Here is a 21,360-nt window from a genome sequence, read left to right as displayed (position 1 = left end):
AATGAAACGGAGCAGAACGGGAGGCTGCCCTGACACAGCGGAGAAAGTAATATATGCGCGCTTAATGAAGCGAATCGTTATTACCGGCCAAACAAAAAGAGAGCGTAATAAGGGTTTAAAGCATCGACTTTCACCCGCACCCTTGAATGAAGATATCTGAAATTCTATCGGCACCTTTATCTGACGGGAAAGATCTAGGCCCTAATAAGGGGTTTATTGATAAAGAATCAAGACACATACGCCACCACCGAGAGACCCCGATTTTTTTAGTCCGGGCGTCGTGCATGGCGCCGAATTATACTCTGATAAAGGAACAAATTTCATCAATTTCGTTGTTAGTTGACACCATTGCCAAAGGCTAGAGCGAACCTGGGATTGAGGGAGAGTATATTGATTCACTTCGCTTCGTCGCTGACTGTTCTAGAAATATAGTCTCTACTTATTGAGGATGGAGGGTAAACTTAAAAGGGTTATATTAATACTAAATGAAAATTAATAATTAAATTAATACTAAATGAAAATTAATAATTAAATTAATACTAAATGAAAATTAATAATTAAATTAATACTAAATGAAAATTAATAATTAAATTAATACTAAATGAAAATTAATAATTAAATTAATACTAAATGAAAATTAATAATTAAATTAATACTAAATGAAAATTAATAATTAAATTAATACTAAATGAAAATTAATAATTAAATTAATACTAAATGAAAATTAATAATTAAATTAATACTAAATTAAAATTAATAATTAAATTAATACTAAATGAAAATTAATAATTAAATTAATACTAAATGAAAATTAATAATTAAATTAATACTAAATGAAAATTAATAATTAAATTAATACTAAATGAAAATTAATAATTAAATTAATACTAAATGAAAATTAATAATTAAATTAATACTAAATGAAAATTAATAATTAAATTAATACTAAATGAAAATTAATAATTAAATTAATACTAAATGAAAATTAATAATTAAATTAATACTAAATGAAAATTAATAATTAAATTAATACTAAATGAAAATTAATAATTAAATTAATACTAAATGAAAATTAATAATTAAATTAATACTAAATGAAAATTAATAATTAAATTAATACGAAATGAAAATTAATAATTAAATTAATACTAAATGAAAATTAATAATTAAATTAATACTAAATGAAAATTAATAATTAAATTAATACTAAATGAAAATTAATAATTAAATTAATACGAAATTAAAATTAATAATTAAATTAATACTAAATTAAAATTAATAATTAAATTAATACTAAATTAAAATTAATAATTAAATTAAAATTAATAATTAAATTAAAATTAATAATTAAATTAAAATTAATAATTAAATTAAAATTAATAATTAAATTAATACTAAATTAAAATTAATAATTAAATTAATACTAAATTAAAATTAATAATTAAATTAATACTAAATTAAAATTAATAATTGAATTAATACTAAATTAAAATTAATAATTAAATTAGATCAAAATTAAGAATCCAATTTTACATTAGATCAAAATTAAGAATCCAATTTTACATTAGATCAAAATTAAGAATCCAATTTTACATTAGATCAAAATTAAGAATCCAATTTTACATTAGATCAAAATTAAGAATCCAATTTTACATTAGATCAAAATTAAGAATCCAATTTTACATTAGATCAAAATTAAGAATCCAATTTTACATTAGATCAAAATTAAGAATCCAATTTTACATTAGATCAAAATTAAGAATCCAATTTTACATTAGATCAAAATTAAGAATCCAATTTTACATTAGATCAAAATTAAGAATCCAATTTTACATTAGATCAAAATTAAGAATCCAATTTTACATTAGATCAAAATTAAGAATCCAATTTTACATTAGATCAAAATTAAGAATCCAATTTTACATTATATCAAAATTAAGTATTAAATTTTTGTATTAAAATTAATAATCAAATTATTTTTATATCGAAATTTTGAATAAAAATATTAGTATAACAAAATTTAAGGGCAAATTATCATTATATCAAAATAACAAATCAAATTATTATATCCAAAATAAGAATTAAAATATATAAATTTTAAAAATCAAATTATATCGAAATTAAGAACCACATTATTATTATATTACAGCTAATTAAATTAAATTAATATTAAAGTGCTTCTCTCGTCAAATATTCGGTTTTACGACTGCAATGTCGACTAAAGCGCCGGACTATACATTTCCTTTTGCCAACTTGTTTTATTACCCGCCTAAATTGGTGGTCGAAGGTTCTTAATATGACAAAGGACACCGTTTTCGAATAAAAACCTGTAGCGATTCAATTAGGTGATAATTGCACTAAAATGGAACCGGGACGACAAGGTGGTTTTATTTTCTCACGAAGCGCTCGACGATTATTTTTTCGCAGCATCATTTTAATTAGCGGAACTTATCGAATCTGTTCGTATTATCCAAAATAGGTAATTAAACATTTGTTTTTGGTATTAACAGGGGATAAATCTTAAAAAATTAATCCAATAACTGCCTTAGTTTTCAATTATCCCAATAACTGCCTTAGTTTTCAATTATCCCAATAACTGCCCTAGTTTTCAATTATCCCAATAACTGCCCTAGTTTTCAATTATCCCAATAACTGCCCTAGTTTACAATCATCCCAATAACTGCCCTAGTTTTCAATTATCCCAATGACTGCCCTAGTTTACAATTATCCCAATAACTGCCCTAGTTTACAATTATCCCAATAACTGCCCTAGTTTACAATCATCCCAATAACTGCCCTAGTTTACAATCATCCCAATAACTGCCCTAGTTTACAATCATCCCAATAACTGCCCTAGTTTACAATCATCCCAATAACTGCCCTAGTTTACAATCATCCCAATAACTGCCCTAGTTTACAATTATCCCAATAACTGCTTTAGTTTTCAATTATCCCAATACCATTTGCTTAACGTGTAGGTTAGAGTTATTATCTTGGACAATATTATGTTGCAGTTAAAATTAATTTGAGTATTAAATTCAAATGCCACCTGAATTAATGGCTTTAAAAGTCGCTTGATGACTTAGGCCTATGGTGGTGCCTTGGGTATTAGCCTAGCTGATTATTATTATCATTATCATTATTATCATTATTATAATTAGGTTACAAAAGATTTTCTATATTTAACGCCATATTTAATATCACTATATAATTTTATTAATATCATTAAAATATGCAAAACCAGTAAATTATATTACTCAAAATATAATTAACCTACGATAATTAATTCTGTAACGTGGAAATGAAATGAGGATCATTTTATTTTCTCGTTAAAAAGACGACCAAGTAAATTACCAAAAAATAATTAACGTAAAATACGGGAACACTTTTATCATTTAAAATTTAATTTCAGTACTAGCTAACTCCAAATGTAATGAGAATTAGCAGGAAAAGGCGACAAGTCTTGAAAATTTAATGACATATTTAATATAGCTTGAGAATCTTATTTATCTTAACAATTAAATTACTTTAAATGTTATCCAACTACTTTAATTGGTTTTGTAAGGTGGAAATGAAATTTAAACGGTTATCTTTTCAACGATAAGATTAAATGAAATTACCTTGTACATTGTACGACATTTTTCTCACTGAAAATTTAATTTATTATAATTGCCATAGCACGATCGAAAATTCAGGAGAATAATTTATAGAAATTTAATTGAATTTCCTTCGAAACAAACCAAGCGAGCTATAATGTGATCGAGTACCTTCGAACCTCCCTTCCTTTCTGTATCTTTGCGGGAAATAAGCGTGCCATTTTCTCCCGGGCTCATTTTAAATCTTATCACGTCCGCGCAACATTCAAACATAAATAATTCTACTAGTCAAAATTTAAAAAGACCACTTTGGCGTTGTGAAAATAAAAGTATTTTATTTAAAAATACCATTCGGTTCCATCATCAGAACACGCCATGCATATCTTCAAAAACAACACAATAAAATACCATGTATATTTATTATAATGTAAGAAAGGTAAGGGTACATTTTTAAGGGGTGGTTACTGCTTATTTAAAAAAATGAAAATTAAATTTACTTAATTATTTTAATTCATTTTTAGACCTTTAACCCCGGGGAAAAGTAAACCAAATTCCTTGATTTTTATCTGACCCTTTTAAGGCCAATATCAAAAAATTTTCACATTATATTTCACTTCAATCAGAAGTTAATGAATTCCCTTCCAACGGACATTCAAACTAGAGAAACCGTAAGTCGGGAAATTTTCCAGAAAATTTTACGTATTTTTGCGAAAAATATAAAACAATTTTACATTCCATGATTAGTCTAATATTGTTTGCAAATTTAAATAAAGCGGTATTTTCGTCTAATTTTTTCGAATCTAAAAGTAAAACTAAACCTCTAGACTAGTTTAAACTGGTTAACAATATAATCCAATTAATGTTTTGTAGTATTAAAAACCCTTAAAAAGTAATTAATGTTTCATTTTTTCATTTTACCAATTTGCGGAAAATTTTCCCGCGTGTTAATTTTCCGGAAAATTAACAACTCTAATTCTAGTGCATTTTCTTAAATACGTAAAGCCTATTTTAAACAGCCGATTTAATTAAAATTTATTTCGATCAGACAACTCCGTCTGGCAATTTTAACTTCTTTACAGGTAAAGACGATAAGTACGTCCCATAATTTATTACAGGTACTAATGAAAGGTAAAAGGAGCGTCCCCTGGCGGCAAGGCTTTTCTTTTAAAGCTCCCATAATTCAGCCCCCTCCCCCTGGTGAGTAAGAAGGGAAACATTTTCTCTCTCTCGTAGTTAAGCCGTGACCTCGACCTTCGTTGCGTACCTGGAGCCAGACATTTTTTCTTCCAAAGACGGGGTTACGGGATGATCATCGAGGTCTGTTTACCGCGAAAAGATGCTCGATAATGTTTACGCTCGCCCCCCCCCCCCCCCATAGATGGCGCCCGTCTAAAACAGGTTACGCGTGCTTTTTTATAGGAGAACTATCATTAGAAAAGATTTAAAAAAGTCAAATGTCTTCGGCAGAAGAGTGAATCGCGGGGCTTATAAATCTTACAAAATATCGGTCTCTAGCCCATATAATTAACGTGGTTGCAGGGTGGGGGGTTAGGAAACTGGTTTGGCGTTGGAGTGACCCTAGCTTCCAGCCACAAGCGTAATGCGTGTTATTAAATGTAGCGTTTCTTTTTTAAACTGGTACGGGTTCAGGTTATTTATAACAACAGTTAAGATTATTAAAATGATTCATATTCTAGTTTCTTTTTTCTTTAGGTAAGAAAAAGTAATTGTCTGTCGGTCATTTCGAAACAGTCAAGGGATTTCGGAAACCTATTTTAAAGATTTCCGGTTTGTGATTTTGGAACCGATTTTCACCCATATTCCCAGATTTCGAGACAGTGGCGTACTGATATGTGGTTTGAATATCGCTTCGTTTTGAGTCTAATTACTTAAAATTAGAAACGTACTATACTTAATAAAGATTAATTTTTTTATCGCGATTTAATCAATTTTAATCTTTGTATTAAAGTAAATCAGATTTAATCATGATAGTTCTAATAATAAATGTATTAATCTCCCATTCAGTTTATATATTACATTTAAACTAAATATTTCACATTTAAACTAAATTATTTAAATATTTCACATTTAAACTAAATTATTTAAATATTTCACATTTAAACTAAATTATTTAAATATTTCACATTTAAACTAAATTATTTAAATATTTCACATTTAAACTAAATTATTTAAATATTTCACATTTAAACTAAATATTTAACAATTAAAATAAATTAAATATATTTCACATTTAAACTAAATATTCAACAATTAAAATAAACTATTTAAGTATACTTCATATTTAAACTAAATATTTAACAATTAAAATAAATTATTTAAATATATCTCACATTTAAACTAAATATTTAACAATTAAAATAAATTATTTAAATATATCTCACATTTAAACTAAATATTTAACAATTAAAATAAATTATTTAAATATATCTTACATTTAGACTAAATATTTAACAATTATAATAAATTATTTAAATATATTTTACATGTAAACTATTAACAATTAAAATAAATTATTTATTCATTTTTAACAATTAAAATAAACTATTTAAATATACTTCATATTGAAACTAAATATTTAACAAATAAAATAAATTATTTAAATATATTTAACATTTAAACTAAATATTTAACAATTAAAATAAATTATTTTAATATATTTCACGTTTAAACTAAATATTTAACAATTTAATTAAACGATTTAAACACACTAAAGAACCATCTGTATAAATCAAGCTACATAAAATATTTAAAAACCAACGCTTAGCTTCGAGAAGGCCATGTTTGATACCAGTTTTCAAAACAAAAACTAGGCTAAATGTATAAAGTAGAAGTGCAATTGATAGTAGAAACGGGAGGGAGCGAAACTCGGGGAATGGAAATAGTTGGAAGGAAAAAAGAAAGATATTAAAGTCAGTAACTGGCAAACACGATTAGCTTCGTTTTATCTCCGCTGATCTCTCGGCGGGCATTATTATTATTATTATTAAACTGTATAGTATAGGAAAGTTTCGCTCGAAGCCAATCTCCCATTTTAATAGTGGAATAAATCCAATAACTAATCATTTAAAGTCGGTAATGATCAGGAAATTGGAGCCCGCGGGGCCAAGGCCTATTGGGGGGAGACCTAATAACTCTCTCGATCAACGGTAATTATTGAAAGTTCGCTTTAATACGTCAACTGATAAAATCTTGATTATCGAGTGTATCGAAACGAGAAATAAACTAAAATTATCTACGATTAAACGGGATTTTTTAAACGTTAAAAAATTTATCCGGGAAAGTAATTACTACACCTTTTTACGGTTCTACTGTTTTGCAAGTTTTGTCGTCACATCTGGTAACTAGTTTGGCGTATAAATTAAAAAAAAAAATAGGGCTATATTACAAATATTAGGAATATATAATTGCGTTTATTGCTCGTCAGAACAGTACAAATTTGAGCAGTACCAACAAGAGGGAAAATAAATTAAGAAAGGGGTTAAAATAAATTAAAATTACACTTAAAAAATAAGAATAAATATTTTAGGTTGTAAATAAAATAATAATTATTTAAAATTAGAATTACTAATTTTCAAATAATTTTTTATCTGATATCGTACTTGTAGTTTAAGTAGTACTTTGCCAACCTAGTGTGTAGCGGTAGAAACGTTAAATTAGAGTAGTTGAAGCAGCTGGCATCAAGCAATTAAGGCAGCGCTGTCGAAGGCGGCATTTTGACATTCCGGTTTTAACACCAACTAACACACTACAGTGAAGAGCTATACGAAGATAAAGTAAACTAAACAGTACGAAGATAATTGTCAAAAAATTAATTCCACCAAAAAGGTTACGTACGAATAAACATAGAAGAAATTAATAATAATTTAAGTTAACTTCTTCCTAAAACATTTTCGAAGGCCAATATTTATAGGCGCTTGAGCACTGGAATATTCAACGCGGGTACTTCAATTTTCAACAAAGTACTTGGTGAAAACGTGGGTGTGGTAAGGTTATATATCGGTACCACGGATAAATTTAAATTTATAGAATTTTAATATCGTAAAGAAATTTAAATTTAAAATCTTAACAACACGGTTGTGGATTTTCTTATTTATTTCAACTGCGGATAAAATATTTCGAAATGTAAATAGTTAAAAAGGGTTTTCTAGTTGCAGACAAAGCATTTTTCAACAGTAACTAGAACTAAAAGATTCAAAAGAACACGATACCATTTCCAATTTCTAAATCTAAAGTACTAAATTATATAATAACAATTAGTTCAATTATTTGTTTTTAAATCAACGTTTTCATTAATTATACAGAACGAACATAGTCAATTAAGCATTTGATTTAAATCGAATTGCTTAATAATGTGAACGCATGGTTTAATATGCAAATAGCAGCTTGTAAATACAGAAATGTACTTAAGGGGGAAGACTACAGTGGCCATTGTTTACTTTCGAGCTATTTCAAGCTGAACTCTTTTAATTTTGTATTTTAAATTAAAAAATTAATATTTATGTGTAGAACAGCCTCTTGCTTAGTGATTAAAATAATTTTGACAATTTTAAATTTAATAGTAATTAAGTTATTACGTTTTAATTCTGACCCCCGGAGCTAAACAAGTTGGGCAAGCTACCAAACTACCCTTTAGTTAGGACCTTATATCTCTTTAATTAATATTATAATTATCAAAATTATTTTAAGCACTAGAGGAAGGTTCAGCCTAATAAGAAAAATATAATTAAATTATGTAATTGTTAAAACAGAAACGTTCAGCTTGAACGAAAAAGAGGCTTTTACTGCATTCTTCCCCCTTAAGGGAAAATCTCAATCCGACTGCCTTTCGGGCTTAAGTATGGGAGACTATCTAAAAATGTGGCCTACACTATACCAAGCCATTATCATTCCACACGTTTTACTATTTTGTAAAAATCCATTGACATTGAGGATATTAACGGTCTTGAATGCTTCATAAATTACTTAGACAAACGAAACCATTAATTCTTTGAATACGAGGCATTTGACAAATAAAACACCTTCATAGAAATATTTTATAACACAATAACGTACAAACGGTTAACGTGGAAAATAAATACGCACAGATATTCCTCACATATTATTTCATAACATTACAGGTATTGTATTTCATTACCTTCTGTTGTGTAAAATTTTATGATTTATAACTTATCAGAAGTTAATGAATTTACTTATTTTTCAGATTAAGTTTCAGTTATAAAATGTTTTTATTGGAATTACAAACTTTACAAAGTTTAAAAATCTTTATAAAAATCCCAGAATTAAACTAAGATAATTTATTTTATTGCAACGTTTACAAATCTTTATAAAAATCCCAGAAATAAACTAAAATAATTCATTTCATTGCAACGTTTACAAATCTTTATAAAAATTCCAGAATTAATCCAAGATAATTTGTTTTATTGCAACGTTTACAAATTTTTATAAAAATCCCAGAATTAAACTAAGATAATGTATTTTATTGCAACGTTTACAAATCTTTATAAAAATTCCAGAATTAATCCAAGATAATTTGTTTTATTGCAACGTTTACAAATCTTTATAAAAATCCCAGAATTAAACTAAGATAATTCATTTTATTGCAACGTTTACAAATCTTCTTTTAGATAACCTTCATAAAATTTTAAGATATATTTCAATTCCCCGACTTTTTTTTGACTTTTCCCTAATTCTCGACCTTTTATGTATATTTTTAAATCTCCCAAAATATTTCCCTGGCCGGCGACAATCCCGCGTAAAATACGATCCACCTAAAATGGTCTAAAAATGCAGAAGTACAAAGACCTTTACGGCACACGAAACACAATTCCCGCCCTTATCACAAACAGCGCCGTAAGAACGCTAAACAACGTTATCGGGAAAGCTTAAGTCTATTACTTCTTTTTTATAATTTATTTACTTAATACGAGCCACTTGACACTTATATCAAAGGCAGCGGTTGTATCGTAAATCTACGCCCGCAAAGTGTCGAGTAAAGCCCGCGTCTCAGCTCGACAACGACACTCGTCAGCGCGGATTACGCTATTAAAGGGCCTAGAAGGGCGTTTTTCCGAGTGTCAAGACAAGCGGGGTATAAATAGGTCTGGCTGGGATCTGGAAAGAGACGATTATTTTCCTTTCGCGGGGCTGGCGGCCGAGGTGAACTGATATCCAATCATTGGCCTAAGTTATTGAATCGCCGTATTGCGTATTGGCTTTCGCGAGCAGCTGTCGAGGCATTTTTAGCTGCCAAAACTAAATCGAGATGCGGACGAATACATTGCGGTACCCCCGCGCCACCGAATAATCATCGCGATCACAGAAAAATAATCATACAGAACCTATACTACGCTCGATACAAAATCACCAGCTTTATTCGAAGTGCATCCCCCTCTTTAAAGGGAGTATCAATTATGAAAATGGTAGCAATAATTGAGGCGGGTAGTAGCTCTCCGTCAGCCGGTAGCTTTTCGTAAGTCGGTAGCTAGTATCTTTCCGTCAGCTAGTATGTAACTTTTCGTGAACCGGTAACTTTTCGTGAACCGGTTACTTTTTGTGAACCGCTTATTTTTCGTAAACCAGTAACTTTTCGGTTACCTTTCTTAAACCGGTTACGTTTCGTAAACCGGTAACTCTTCGTAAACCGGTAACTTTTCGTGAACCGGTAACTTTTCGTGAACCGGTAACTTTTCGTGAACCGGTAACTTTTCGTGAACCGGTAACTTTTCGTGAACCGGTAACTTTTCGTGAACCGGTAACTTTTCGTGAACCGGTAACTTTTCGTGAACCGGTTACTTTTCGTGAACCGGTTACTTTTCGTGAACCGGTTACTTTTCGTGAACCGGTTACTTTTCGTAAACCGATTACTTTTCGTAAACCGATTACTTTTCGTAAACCGATTACTTTTCGTAAACCGATTACTTTTCGTAAACCGATTACTTTTCGTAAACCGATTACTTTTCGTAAACCGATTACTTTTCGTAAACCGGTTACTTTTCGTAAACCGGTTACTTTTCGTAAACCGATTACTTTTCGTAAACCGATTACTTTTCGTAAACCGATTACTTTTCGTAAACCGGTTACTTTTCGTAAACCGGTTACTTTTCGTAAACCGGTTACTTTTCGTAAACCGGTTACTTTTCGTAAACCGGTTACTTTCGTAAACCGATTACTTTTCGTAAACCGATTACTTTTCGTAAACCGATTACTTTTCGTAAGGTCATTAAACTCGTGGATAAAGCACATCGCATAAGGTTATAGAAATAAGACACCTACAGCGTTTAAATACTAATAGAAACAATCAGCAGCGCCTCTAGCGACGCCAAAACGAATTTATTGGATTCCCAGTGGAACAGGCTACTTTCTACTCCCAGTGATAAGGCAACGCACCTTCAAAAAACCACTAGGACTCAAATGGAAAATACATAAAGAACGCTCGCCTGTTCAATCAAAAAGTATTAAATTCAATGCCCCGTGTAAGAGTCGCATTTTCATATTTGCCAAGTTTTATTTGCACTAAGGCGTCCATCCGTAAATCTTATTAAATATGCACGTAAGTAACATAGCCATAAGTATGACACTTTCTACACCCTAACGAATTTTTAATAATATCACCAAAAAAAATTAAAAATTAATTTATTTTATTTAAATTTGATTTTTCCATTTTTTAAACATTTTATGCCTTTTTTTACTAGGAATAAAATTAAGGGTTTCCACAATATTTTCATACTCAAATTCCCTAATTTTTCCTTGACTCTTCTAGGGCTAATATCGAACAGTTTTTAAATTTATATTTCACTTCTATCAGAAGTAAATGAATTTTCTTCAAAAAGTGACTCTTCGGGGTATGTTTTAAGAAAATTATTTTATTGTAATGTTGGAATTACAGCCAAGGCTTATTGAAAATTGAAACGCTTTCAAAAGTAAAAGTAACGCTAAGTAATTATGAATGATTGAATCGAAAAGTAATATTAACTATTAGAAACAGTCCCTTCGATATTGAAAGATGGGAATTTTAGAATTTGGGAGTTAAACACGTTTTTCTCTTGTATTTATCGCCATTGAACCAACCTTGGCAACCGTTCAAAGTCTTACTTATATTACTTATATTCTTATGTTACTTTTGATACATCATTATTTAACCATATATATATATTTGTTAGTTAATAATTGGTGACGTGTAACGTGATAGGTGGTCTGAAATAAATTTGATTAAACATCACTTCATTAAATAAAAATATATTTAAATAATATGCATTGATTTAAATATTATGAATTGTTTTAAATAATATAAATTGTTTTAAATAATATAAATTGTTTTAAATAATATAAATTGTTTTAAATAATATAAATTGTTTTAAATAATATAAATTGATTTAAATATTATGCATTGATTTAAATATTATGCATTGATTTAAATATTATGCATTGATTTAAATATTATGCATTGATTTAAATATTATGTATTGATTTAAATATTATGTTTTGTTTTAAATATTATGAATTGATTTAAAGAACATGCATTGATTTAAAGAACATGCATTGATTTAAAGAACATGCATTGATTTAAATATTATGCATTGATTTAAATATTATGCATTGATTTAAATATTATGAATGGTTTTAAATATTATGAATTGATTTAAATAATATGCATTGATTTAAATAATATGCATTGATTTAAATAATATGCATTGATTTAAATAATATGCATTGATTTAAATAATATGCATTGATTTAAATAATATGCATTGATTTAAATAATATGCATTGATTTATTATGCATTCATTTAAATAATATGCATTGATTTAAATAATATGCATTGATTTAAATAATATGCATTGATTTAAATAATATGCATTGATTTAAATAATATGCATTGATTTAAATAATATGCATTGATTTAAATAATATGCATTGATTTAAATAATATGCATTGATTTAAATAATATGCATTGATTTAAATAATATGCATTGATTTAAATAATATGCATTGATTTAAATAATATGCATTGATTTAAATAATATGCATTGATTTAAATAATATGCATTGATTTAAATAATTTGCTTTTATTCAAATCATATGAAGATTAATTTCTATTTATGCTATTGACACAATGTTTTTAAAATCGATACACATAAGTTTAAATTAGTACTTCGATCAAAACCTTAAGCTGTTAAAATTTCTCACTTTCAAACTAAACAACTACTATTTTCCATGTAAATTAATTAATTAAAACACAATACAATGAAATCTTTCGTGTACGTTAAAAACACTTACAGTGCCACCTATCGTACGGTATATGCCACACCCTCGTATCAAAAAAATATATAAGAAATTATCGTAGTTTCGCCTTGGGTCATAATTGTAACGTGAAATCGAATTAAAAGGGACAAAATAACGTTTATGACGAAAAAAAAATCTTAACCGTATAAAAAATATGTACTTTTGCCTTCAAAAGTATGAACTTTATAATTTCCAATTTTATATTCCCGATATGGAATTAATAAAAAAAAAAATTTATAAAATTAAAGAAAAAATACATTACAGCGGTAACTTTTTTTTCCCTTAAATGGAAAAGCCGGTTTTAAAGATAGCCTATACGCCCATAACCAATTGCAAATACCCGTTTCTTAAAATTTATTAGAGGTTATGTCTCAAGGAAGAAGACTAAACTTTTTAGTAAGGAATTAGACAAAGGCCAAAAAAGAATTTCTATTTGGGTGAAGCAAAATAACATGGAATAAAAATATTGTTTTTCTGAATATTCTCACATTGATATTATTGTATATTTGATTATAGAGATATGTTGGTTACATTTTTTCCGATATTGCATTGGTCCTTTTCGTCGTTTTTATCTTATTTTACTACGAATTCCCTCTTGCAAATATAATTGAAAATGGGGAGTCCCAAAAAACCCCCCTTATAACATATAACTTGAAATAATCTTATGCAATTTAAGTTTATCAGTAAGATACACTATAACAACAATATACCTATTTTTGTTCAACGTATAGATATTACTCATAACGACAAAAATAAGTTTAAAATATTTCACCCTCACAAAATCGAAATCAATAAATCGCCACGTCGTATTCTTTGTTATAACCCCGATATCACCGATATTTTCACAAAATTCCCAACGAAAATTTATTTAAATTTAATGCCAACGACGTAAAACCCGTTGATTTTTATACCCAACAAAAACACACTAGTAATAAAGTTTTAATTTCCATAAAGAATTACGGTTATTAAAATTATTGCAAAATCGAAAAATACTACATTCAGTAGCGAAATAAATTTATTTTAATGAAATGTAAATTATAACCCCAAAACTTAAAACGAATACTTTAAAATCATACTTTTTCCCCCAAATGTTATCGTAAATGACGAGACAATTAAAACAGGAAAATAAAAATAATGACAACTGACCTTTTGTATTTGGGTATTATCTGTATAGCACCACATAGCACCAGAAACGATATGACAAAAATTCCGTAATGATATTTAAAAGAAATCGAGGCGAAAACGCGTTTTTCCAAAACAAAAGAAGCGAAGAACGCAAAAGGAGGGAACCCTAGCCTAGGCCCGACGAAAAACCGGTATAAACCGAAGCCAGTGGCCGGCGAAAATCACTAAGCCTAACTCGTCGAGAGCCGGCGTTCGACCGACGATTTTGGAGTTCTTCCGACGAAAATTCGAACTTATCTTCGGGTTCGAAAGGCCGTAATAATACGTTAAACGAGACTAAATCCGTCAAAATACACTGGGAGAAAACTTAGCTCGAAACTGACAAACTATTTAAATCGTTTAATTCGGATTTGAAATGAAATTAAAACTAGAGTACAACAAAACCAGAGAGGAAACCGAGACTCGCCTTCCTTACGCCGAAGGCACCGAGCTAGAACTGAAGCGGCGCTCGTCGCTGCGCGCCGTCTACGTTCGCCGTTCGATGGCTCCGAACCGGCTCTTCTCGAAAAGTTACCTTCCCCTGACGGGAAAAACGCGTCTACCTCATCTTGGCGTTCGACCAGACATTGCGCCGCCGCCACAGCTCGCTTCAATTTAACTACACCTTCCTTCTAAAAAATAAAATTCGAAAAGCAGACACTGTCCAAGAATTTAATCGCGAGAAAAAGATTGTCTTTCGACGAGGACTTGGCTGGGCATTCCGCCATTGCAAACCGGGGAAAAAGATTGGCGAGAGGTACGGGGAAAGCGATCGGGGAAACAGCCGTCGAGGCTTCGCCAGGAGCGGCGGGGAACGCAGCCATGACAGTGACAGCGTTAGGCTTAGCTCTCTTCGCCCTGGGAAACGTCCTTTTCCCCTCGACGCGGCCGAGAGTCCATGGTTTCGAAGCCGCGCCGGAAAACGAAACTCAAAGGGGCTCGGAGCGACCGCGACAGAAAAGGCAAGCGTCAACACGAGGCTACCATCGAGAAATTTTTCCTTACCTTCGTTTGTATCGAGTCGCTTTCATTCAACGATTGCGTACGGAGTTTATGAGTCAAATACCTAAGCATTTCAAGTAGCGATTATGTTCGCGGAACCGTTGTTGACGACGTCCGAAACGGGACTGACCGAGACCGGACCAACGAGCGAGACCTTATATACGATCGAAACTTTTTTTTATTTTCTTTAGGTTTTTTTTTGTGTATTTCCGAATAATGTGCTGGTGAGATGTGAAAGACAAGTATTTCTACCGACAAGGTAAATCACTGGTATTTAACGCGTATCAGCCGATGCCAGTAGTAAGCCAAAGTGTACATCCTTTTCCAACCAATTCTCTCTCCCTAAAACGCGCCAGATGAGAGCGGAACTTGTTCTGGGACGTGGTTCGAGAACAAAGGACTAGAAGACACTAAAAACACATCCAGGTCGATAGCCACATTCTCCTCGGGCGCCGCAACTCATCCTAACTGACGAGCTTGCCCGCTAAGTACACCGACAAAATATCATCTGGCGGTCGGCCCAACCATTTCGCTGTCGCCCGGGAGGGGACCAGTAACTCCCTTCGTTCAAAAACAACCATCATCTACCGACAAAGTCGACTTAAATCTATATCCTTGACAAATTCGAGTTTTAAATAAGATTCAAACTTAATTACGGCCGCCATTAAGAGTAATTAACGACGATAATCGTCGTTAACCCTCGACTCGGAAACGCGTCCACCCCTTCGAATTTAAATAATGGTCGAGTCCAAGTCGCCTCCGATTGGTCGGTTGGCGAGGCGTCATAGCGCGAGCCTGGAAGCCAGCGATCCGGGGAAGAGGAGAGAGATATTGCAGAATTGGGGTTTGGAGCTAACGGGAGTTGGCCAGAGAGTGCCTACGGCGAAAGTGTTCTGCGTTTGACAGCTCCCGAAACTTGGTCCGTTCTCTCGCGAAATTCGTTACGTTGTTCTTGGCTCAAGTTTATCAATAACAGCGGGCTTCCACTTTCGCCTCCAACTTCGCCCGAAATCTCTCAACTACGAGCGGCCAAGAACGAAAACCCGAACCTAGTAACGAAAGAGTCGACCAAAGACCAAATCCGATAACACATTATAAACTTGTACGTGTGGGGGAATGCAAAAGATTCGATTTTCGGATTTACTTTCTTCTTCGCATTCTTCAAAACAAAGTTTCTCCGCCTGCTTGTTGTTTTCCCCGCGGTGCTTTCGAGTCGCGCTGGCAAAGCCCCCGAGAGGATACTTTCACTGCCTTTTTCCAAATCGATACCCCCAATATTTCTCCGGTTACATTATGTGTTTTAGTCACTGAAGAAATGTTTCTTTTCTCTCTGGAAATTTGCAAAATCTCGCGTTTCTAATTGACAAAGAATTTTAAATTCCATTTTTGAAGCGCACTGTGAAATATTTATCTTCATTATAACTGGATAAAAAGATTAAAAATATTTTTAAATATGACCAGAAGGATATAGGTTTCTTACGAGTTAAGTATCTTTTTCCCTAAACTGCTAATTACGTACCTTTGCAACCTGTTTTCATAATACGTTTTGCAAGAAAATATATCCCTACGCAATGACATTTTTTACCGTTAGTTCGAGTAGATGATGAACTGAGTGTTTCCCTATACACGGATTACGTAATCAGGAAGTACTGTGAGTACTCCCAGGTTACTTGGAGATAGTATATTCTTCCAAGCCTATATTCCCTTTAGAACATATCAATATCAATGAATAAGAAAATATTTTTAATAGGAAACTAAATTCGATAATTATAAATAATCTTATGTATATGTAATACTTTAATCACTATTTTTTTTCTTTATTTTTCGCAAACTGTAATTTTTTTTATTATATTCAAACTTTAATTGTTTTCTCGCCTCCTTTATAAATTGTTTGAGTATTATAAAATATTAAATAAAACACAAAGGATGATTTAGTCCTATAACCTCTTTTAAACATGCTTATAAATTTGAATTTGAATCTGAATTTAAATTTATGATAAGCAAGTCCAAATTATATTAAAATTACGCAATCATTACGTTGAGTATGCAGATTACGCAGAGTACGCCTATATTACTCGAAGGTTACTTGAAATACTTAGAGATTACGCGGAGTATTTAAGATTACGTAGAGTAAGGAGATTACGTAATCATACACATTTTAAGTGATCAGCTCCTCAGACGTTCACGCTTTGATCCAATTTCATATTTATACCTTCTATGAAATATACTATAAAACCTTTGCTATAGTGAGGGTTAGCAGCGCCATCTGCCTGTCCGTGGCTGAACTATAAACGGGAAAGCTCCGGCTTGGTGCGAACAGCTCTACGTTGAACAAAACGGGTAAGAGGGCGTCAATTTATAAGCGCTAGGGCCATCAAAATCCCATTTCACTTCTTATCGTCTGACAATATACGAATTGCGAATTAAACTGGAATTTCACGTGCCCGGTAATTCCCTAAAAAGTTCTAAAGCTATTAAAAACGACGCTGAATCGATTCCATCCTAATATATAGAGAAAAATACATATTCACCGTAATAATAGTTACCGGTAGGATGCCCCTACCCCGTATAGCCTTGTTTGTCAAATAGCTATAGTTTCCAAAGAATTATTTATTCCTAATGCATTTTCTCTTCAGTGGTGCAAAATTATATAGCCTCCTTTACCGCTACCCAACATAGAAAAGTGTCACTTACAGGTTAACAATGGATGGTGCATTATCTATCCAAACGTTCTACGGATGTGTGTTTTTTTCGCCAAAACCCATATTTATATCGACACCATATGGAGCCAGGATGTTTCCCATATTTTTATTTGTCTAAAGATACGGGTCTTTAGAATTAGGGATTACGTCCTCAATTATTTAGCAATTTCGTATTTGAAATAAAGAATTCATAAACGAAATATCGTGTTGAATATCGTTTATTCAAATGGATTTGGTTCGATTTGATTCAGTGTGTACATTAGCACAATTCACTGTGGAATTACTTACAAAATTTAATTACTGTTTTTATGTCCAGTCCAATGAAACCCACCAACATTTTTTTAAAGTTAAATAATCACTATTTCATCGTAATTTAATCTAATACATCGTAAAATAATCTATTTCATCGTAATTTAATCTATTTCATCGTAATTTAATCTATTTCATTGTAATTTAATCTATTTCATCGTTATTTAATTTATTTCATCGTAATTTAATCTATTTCATCGTATTTAATCTAGTTTCATCGTATTTAATCTAGTTTCATTATATTTAATATAGTTTCATCGAATTTAATCTAGTTTCATCGTATTTAATCTATTTCATCGTAATTTAATCTATTTCATCGTAATTTATTCTATTTCATCGTAATTTAATCTAATACATCGTAATTTAATCTATTTCATCGTAATTTAATCTATTTCATCGTAATTTAATCTATTTCATCGTTATTTAATTTATTTCATCGTAATTTAATCTATTTCATCGTATTTAATCTAGTTTCATCGTATTTAATCTAGTTTCATCGTATTTAATCTAGTTTCATCGTATTTAATATTGTTTCATCGAATTTAATCTAGTTTCATCGTATTTAATCTATTTCATCGTAATTTAATCTATTTCATCGTTCTATAATCTATTTCATCGTAATTTAATCTATTTCATCGTAATTTATTCTATTTCATCTTAATTTAATCTATTTCATCATAATTTAATCTAGTTTCATCGTATTTTATCTATTTCATCGTAATATAATCTATTTCATCGTAATTTAATCTATTTCATCGAAATTTAATTTATTTCATCGAAATTTAATTTATTTCATCGAAATTTAATTTATTTCATCGAAATTTAATTTATTTCATCGTAATTGACTCTATTTCATCGTAATTGACTCTATTTCATCGTAATTGACTCTATTTCATCGTAATTGACTCTATTTAATCACTCTTAACCCCTTTAATCATGATTTAATCAATTTAACCACGATTTACGTCATTTAATCGAGATTTTACCAATTTAATTATACATAATTTAATCCTATTTATTACTTTAAGGATGCATTAATAACCATAATTGTGACTCCTCGTCATAAACTTATAAATTATATTTTGTAGAATTCGAATTTAAAAATTTTAATATTTATAAAACGTTTAATCTTTAATAATTTAATGTAAAATTTTAGAAAACCTTTATTCTTTAATTAATTTATATAAAATTTTATAAAACGTTTAATCTTTAATAAATTTAAACAAAATTTTATAAAATGTTTACTCTTTAATAATTTAATGTAAAATTTTAGAAAACGTTTAATCTTTACTAATTTAATGTAAAATTAAAGAAAACGTTTATTCTTTAATTAATTTATATAAAATTTTATAAAACGTTTAATCTTTAATAAATTAATGTAAAATTTTACAAAACGTTTAATCTTTAATAAATTTAAATAAAATTTTATAAAACGTTTAATCTTTTATAAATATAAATAAAATTTTATAAAACGTTTAATCTTTAATTAATTTATATAAAATTTTATAAAACGTTTAATCTTTAATAAATTTAAACAAAATTTTATAAAACGTTTATTCTTTAATTAATTTAAATAAAATTTTATAAAACATTTAATCTTTAATAAATTAATGTAAAATTTTACAAAACGTTTAATCTTTAATAAATTTAAATAAAATTTTATAAAACGTTTAATCTTTTATAAATTTAAATAAAATTTTATAAAACGTTTAATCTTTAATTAATTTATATAAAATTTTATAAAACGTTTAATCTTTAATAAATTTAAACAAAATTTTATAAAACGTTTATTCTTTAATTAATTTATATAAAATTTTATAAAACGTTTAATCTTTAATAAATTAATGTAAAATTTTACAAAACGTTTAATCTTTAATGAATTTAAATAAAATTTTATAAAACGTTTAATCTTTTATAAATTTAAATACAATTTTATAAAACGTTTAATCTTTAATTAATTTATATACAATTTTATAAAACGTTTAATCTTTAATAAATTTAAACAAAATTTTATAAAACGTTTAATCTTTAATAATTTAATGTAAAATTTTAGAAAACGTTTAATCTTTAATAAATTGATATGCAATTATAGAAATCGTTTAATCTTTAATATAATGATGTGAAATGTTTAAATTTTATTAACAAATATAAAATTTTATAAAACGTTTAATCTTTAATAATTTAATGTAAAATTTTAGAAAACGTTTATTCTTTAATTAATTTATATAAAATTTTATAAAACGTTTAATCGTTAATAATTTAATGTAAAATTTTAGATTATAGAAATTGTTTAACCTTTAATATATTAAAGTAAACTGTTTAATTTTTGTTAATAAATATAAAATTTTAAAAGTTTTTCATGTAAATATTTAAAAAAAAATCACTAATAGTTCTCAGTGTAGAAAAAAAATTATGTCTACCGGAAAACCTTGAATAAAATATTATCATCTTTTAGTTAAACCTCAGCTCCATCGAATGTTAAAATAATTCTCCGATCTCCGGCGAAGATATTTGCACGAAAAACGACGTATTTGCGAAAATATTCGGAATAACTTTCCTCGTTTTTGGACACGCTGTAGAGAGAGAGGTTCGACAAAAAGGCAGAAAGCATCATAAAATACTCATTAACGGAAGACAAGTAATTAGCCTCTCTTACAGACACGTAATTTCACAGAAACGGTTGATATATCGACTTAACTCCCAGGTCTGGCCAAAAAATATCAAACAGACTTCTTTTAAGGCCTATTCACACGAGACAAAATTTGGCTTCACATTGCTGGTTGCAAAGCGAATTGCATACTTGTTCACACGCTCCACGAAAAGTCCTCCGCTTACCTACTACAAAATATGTCAATTTACATTACTAAAGGTGTTCAATATTAGTTTTATCAGTTTGATTTGCCTAATGAAAGTGATTTGTACTAAAGGTATTAGAATATTTGGAGCTCAGCCTTAGTCATTAAAACCAACCGTTCTTTAAAACAAGTACTACATGGGGCCCCATTTTCAGTGGCGGACTTTGATGCATTTTTTCATTTCCTAGAGCGAGCAAAATGTTTCATCCTCAAAAAAATTTAATTTTTAAGCTTCCTGTTATAAATTTCAAAAGAATTTTAAGGAATTTAAAAGTTAATCTGAAAATGTTTTCGCTAATTTTAAAATTTTTGGCCCTAAGGTATTAGTATTATAGTATTAGCCTAGTTTATTATTATTATTATTATAATTATGTAGCAATTAGTTAGTGGCCTGCCTGGCCTTGACATCACCAGTGAAACCTGGCCC

General features: G+C 29.3%; 1 protein-coding gene across 4 annotated transcripts in view; it reads right to left on the bottom strand.

The window, feature by feature from the left end:
* Positions 1-15,531, bottom strand: part of Reph (Regulator of eph expression) — a 236,407-nt gene extending 220,876 nt beyond the window's left edge. For 2 of the 4 annotated variants that reach the window (XM_090153128.1, XM_090153132.1), the window contains exon 1: positions 14,048-14,603. In XM_090153128.1, the coding sequence (XP_090009254.1) occupies positions 14,048-14,083 (36 nt within the window). In that variant the 5' untranslated portion in view covers positions 14,084-14,603. Of the gene's footprint in view, positions 1-14,047; positions 14,604-15,070 lie in introns of those variants that run through there. The other 2 variants (XM_090153127.1, XM_090153133.1) reach the window with 2 other exon arrangements.
* Positions 15,532-21,360: the final 5,829 nt, after the last annotated feature.

This window comes from Leiobunum rupestre, chromosome 7 (assembly GCF_980474605.1).
Source record: "Leiobunum rupestre chromosome 7, qqLeiRupe1.1.hap1, whole genome shotgun sequence".
Classification (NCBI taxonomy): Eukaryota; Metazoa; Arthropoda; class Arachnida; order Opiliones; family Sclerosomatidae; genus Leiobunum; species Leiobunum rupestre.
This window is presented reverse-complemented; position numbering and strand designations above follow the sequence as displayed.